General features: G+C 32.7%; 1 protein-coding gene across 1 annotated transcript in view; it reads right to left on the reverse strand.

Annotated features, from left to right (window-relative positions):
* Nucleotides 1–207: 207 nt before the first annotated feature.
* LOC119666025 overlaps nucleotides 208–4,129 on the reverse strand; it is a gene marked incomplete at its 5' end in the record, with an annotated part of 335,995 nt that continues 332,073 nt past the window's right edge. The window contains 2 exon segments of the mRNA XM_038075287.1: nucleotides 208–762; nucleotides 900–1,472. Of these exon segments, the coding sequence (XP_037931215.1) occupies nucleotides 208–762; nucleotides 900–1,472 (1,128 nt within the window).

Genomic DNA, 4,129 nt, shown 5'->3' on the forward strand with positions numbered 1-4,129 from the left:
TTTTTTTAAGGTATAGGAGCAACTATTACACAATACAATATATCTGTTTAAATTCAGATTATAAAAAAATTCAAATTTTTTTAATATTGTATCATGCTTTTATCAAACTGAACTTAAAAAATACTAGCTTCGAATATTTTAAGAGCTCATATATTTTATTACTAATACAAAAATGTGGGGTTCTTCCTTGAAAAACTATTAAATATTTTAGTGGTAGTTATGAGTATTAATCGGTTTAGTAAACTCCTTTACCTGTTGGTATTCTAAAATATTTCGGCGTTGAATATGAGCGACTTTTGGATCCAAATTTTTGGGAGCAAGTTGTGAGTACGTCTCTGCGTTACATGGAATCAGTAGCATAGTTTGGTGATAATTTCTTAGTGGTGGTGGTGATTCTGGTCTTCTTGTGGGGCTTCGAACCAAGTGCCCATAATGCGTCGGGTCAATTGAAGTCATGGTTTGGGAATTCTGTGAATACATTAGTGATTCATCTTGATCGTGTTGAATCATTGTTTGACGAAACATTGTGCCAGCTGGAAGCGTCTGGTAAAAATCCTGTTGTAAATTAGTTTCAATTGGTATTTGTTGTTTGGTATCATCAGATTCAGGATAAAAACTCCACGTTCTATGTTCTGCCTGTTGTTGAGTAATTGTATTAGTGTGCATTTCAATTTGCTGTTGTATATTTTTTTCTTGCTGCTGTTGTTGCTGTTGATGTTGCTGTTGTGAGACCTTATACTGCGCAGTTTGAGCTGATGGAATCTGTGGATATTGTTTAGTTACTGATCTAGTAGATAATTGCTTGGGCAAAGTAAAAATTTTTGCTATTTGATTATTTACCTGCCATAAAAGTACAAATTCTATTAATTTTTTTTTTGTACAAATTTAAGCTAACATACCTGCATATTTACATTTGGCATTTGTTGAGTTAATTGTTCTTGCATTTGCTGTAATATTTCGTTTGTTGAATTGAATTTAGGTTTTATACCTCGTACAGATGGACGTTTATTAAACCCATAATCATTTTGTTCATCATCATCAGAACTCACATTTAAATTATCGTTTATATAGCGTTTTTTCAACTTTTCTGTACGACTTACTTCTTGATATGCAAATGCTGTCAATTCGTCTTGCTGTTCTTGGCCTGGCGTTCCGGCAATTACATCTGGTGCTACTTTACGCTGATCTTCACCACTTAAAGTTATATTAGACTGTTCTCCGGTTAAACCTGAACTATATTCTACTAAATGCGCATGACTTGTGGAATGACTACTGTGATGAGCAGTAGCTAAGGTGTAGTATGAAGTTAAATCGTCTTTATTTCCTGCTACACAAGCTGTGAGTGGTGCTAACGTTGAAAGGAATTGACGTTTATGTTCAACTTGTCGTGGTGGTGTTCGATGTATTTGTGTATGTACTACAGGTACTTGAGTACCCATGCCCAGATCTGGAGCAGCAGGACAACGACATTCCTATAAAAATAAAAGTATTATTATAAATATATGTATTATTATAAAAATATTATTAATTTACGGATTCTTATATAAGAAAGAAATAAATCACTTCACAACTTTTAATGTCTTTTTATTAACAAATGAAATACAGTGATTACAAATTTAATTAAATCAATTGAGACAGTGACTCTAAATAAAAATCTAATAAAATTGGGCTCGATTTTAAAAGATAAGTAAAACATTTATTAAATTTAAACATTTGTTTTTTATCAAAAAAAAAAATAGTTCAACTTTGCAAAACTATTTTGTTTTGAATTTTTTTATTAATATTTTTTATCACACATCTAAAATAGCTGATAGAGAGGGCATTGATCTATGAGCAAAATCCATAATACAAAAATCGATATTCCACCTAATGATATTAAATCGTGCAGAAAAGAAAAATGGAACGAAGTTAAAGGTAATAAAGGACCTAGAAACAGTCCTGAAAAAATGAAAAAACCAAAGCAACAAAAATTGAACTACTGGCTTAGTAATTCGAATAGATTTGATGAACTCATAGTAGAAGAAAATAGAAATCAACCAGCTAAACAAAAGGAAAAACCCCTTAAATCACCTACAATTTTCGTAGATAAAGTTGAGGACGTCGTCCCACTTTTAAATCTGCTTAATAAAATTGCAAATAATAAATATGAAATAAGAGTGATTTCATCTACTCGTATTCGTATACAGCCCGGTATACCGGAAATTTATGCAAAAATCGTTAAACTGCTCGAAAGCAAGAACACGAAATCCTATACATACAAACCTAAAAATGAAAGGAGCTTTAAGGTCATATTAAGCAATATGCATCGTTCCGTCGATACAGACGATATAAAAACAGCTATTGAAAAATTTGGACATGCTGCTACAAATATTTGGAATATGAAACATCGTCAAACAAAAAGGTCCCTTCTAATGTTCGTTGTAGAAATAGAGCAAAAACCAAATAACAAAGATATCTACAACATAAAAAGCCTACTCCACAGTCGAGTTATATTTGAGCCACCCCATTTTAAACGTGAATTACCTCAATGCTCAAGATGCCAACACTATGGCCACACTGAGTCAGGATGTAGAAGACAACCCAAATGCATTAAGTGTGCTGGTAATCACGCATCGGCTGACTGCGAAAGAAAATCCAGAACATGTTTTTAAACAAACCTCATGCCCATAAAGCTCGTCCTATGAAATGCCAATGGATTGTCAAAACATTCCTCTGAACTCAGATTATTTCTATCAAAAAATAATGTGGATATATTGTTAGTTTCAGAAACTCTTTTCACAAAAAAAAAATTTTTTTAAATTCCATCCTATTGTTTCTATCAGTCTCCGCATCCAGACAGAAAAGCTCATGGATGCTCTGTAGTATCAATTAAAAGAACACTTAAACATTATGAATGTACTCACTACAGCACTGATGAAATTTAAGCCACAAATGTTGTAATCGAGGACTCAGTCGGACCAATTCTTATATCTGCCATATATAGCCCACCAAAACATAATGTAAAGGAAGAAATCTACACAAAAGTTTTTTCAACATTAGGGAATCGATTTATAACTGGTGATGACTTCAATGCAAAAAATATATTCTGGGAACCCCGACTAACCACAACAAAGGGACGTGAATTATACAAAGCAGTGAGCCTCGTAAAACTTAAAGTTTTTTTTCACGGGAGAACCCACATACTGGCCATCAGATACAGCAGAAATTCCTGATGTAATTGATTTCTGCATTACCAAAGGCTTCATTTATAAACGTACTGCGCACGTAAGATCAGCTTAGAGTTATCATTGGACCATTCACCAGTGATTGGCATAATAGTTATAGACTTGAGAAGCAAGATCCAAAAATGTTAATTATACAATAAGCAAACAAATTGATCAATATTTGAAACAATATGTATGAAACAATATCGTCTTTAAACGTCAAAATGCCACTAAAAAGCGAAGAAGATATAATTGAAACGACTGAATACTTAACCAGATCTATTCAGGAAGCAGCATGGGAAGCTACTCCTTCTTCAAAAGTCTATAGGAAGACTCAGGTAATGTATACTGGGGCATCACAAAAAAACTTAAATATAAACGGAATGCTAGAAAAATATGTCATCGTACCAGACAAGAGGAAACTTAACAAAATTTCAAAAGATCTAAAGGCTCTACTGAAACGACAGACGGAACAAAATTCGCAGTAGTTCTTATATAGCCTCGACACATCTCACTTATCTCATTATTCTTTATAGAAAGCAAATAAAAAAATAAATAATACAATAGATTATCGACCCCCACTTAAAAAAACAAATAATACTTGGCCGAAAAAACCGTCTGAAAAACATCAACTTTTCGCAAGCCATCTAAAAAACGTTTTTACTCCATATGATATGACTGGCGATCCAGCAATAGATCTCAATATTTCCAAATTTTTGAAGGAAACTTACTAAATGGAGTTACTAATTAGGAAATTTGAAAAACGAGAAATAATTTCTTCAATTAAATCTCTTAAAAAACAAAAGGCACCTGGTTATGACCTCATAACTGCTGAAATCCTTAAAAAACTTCCAGATGTTGCTTTAATATTTATTACCTATGTTATCTTTTTAATGCAACCTTATTAAAAAGTTGCATCCCAGCTC

This window comes from Teleopsis dalmanni, chromosome 1 (genome assembly GCF_002237135.1).
Source record: "Teleopsis dalmanni isolate 2A chromosome 1, ASM223713v2, whole genome shotgun sequence".
Classification (NCBI taxonomy): Eukaryota; Metazoa; Arthropoda; class Insecta; order Diptera; family Diopsidae; genus Teleopsis; species Teleopsis dalmanni.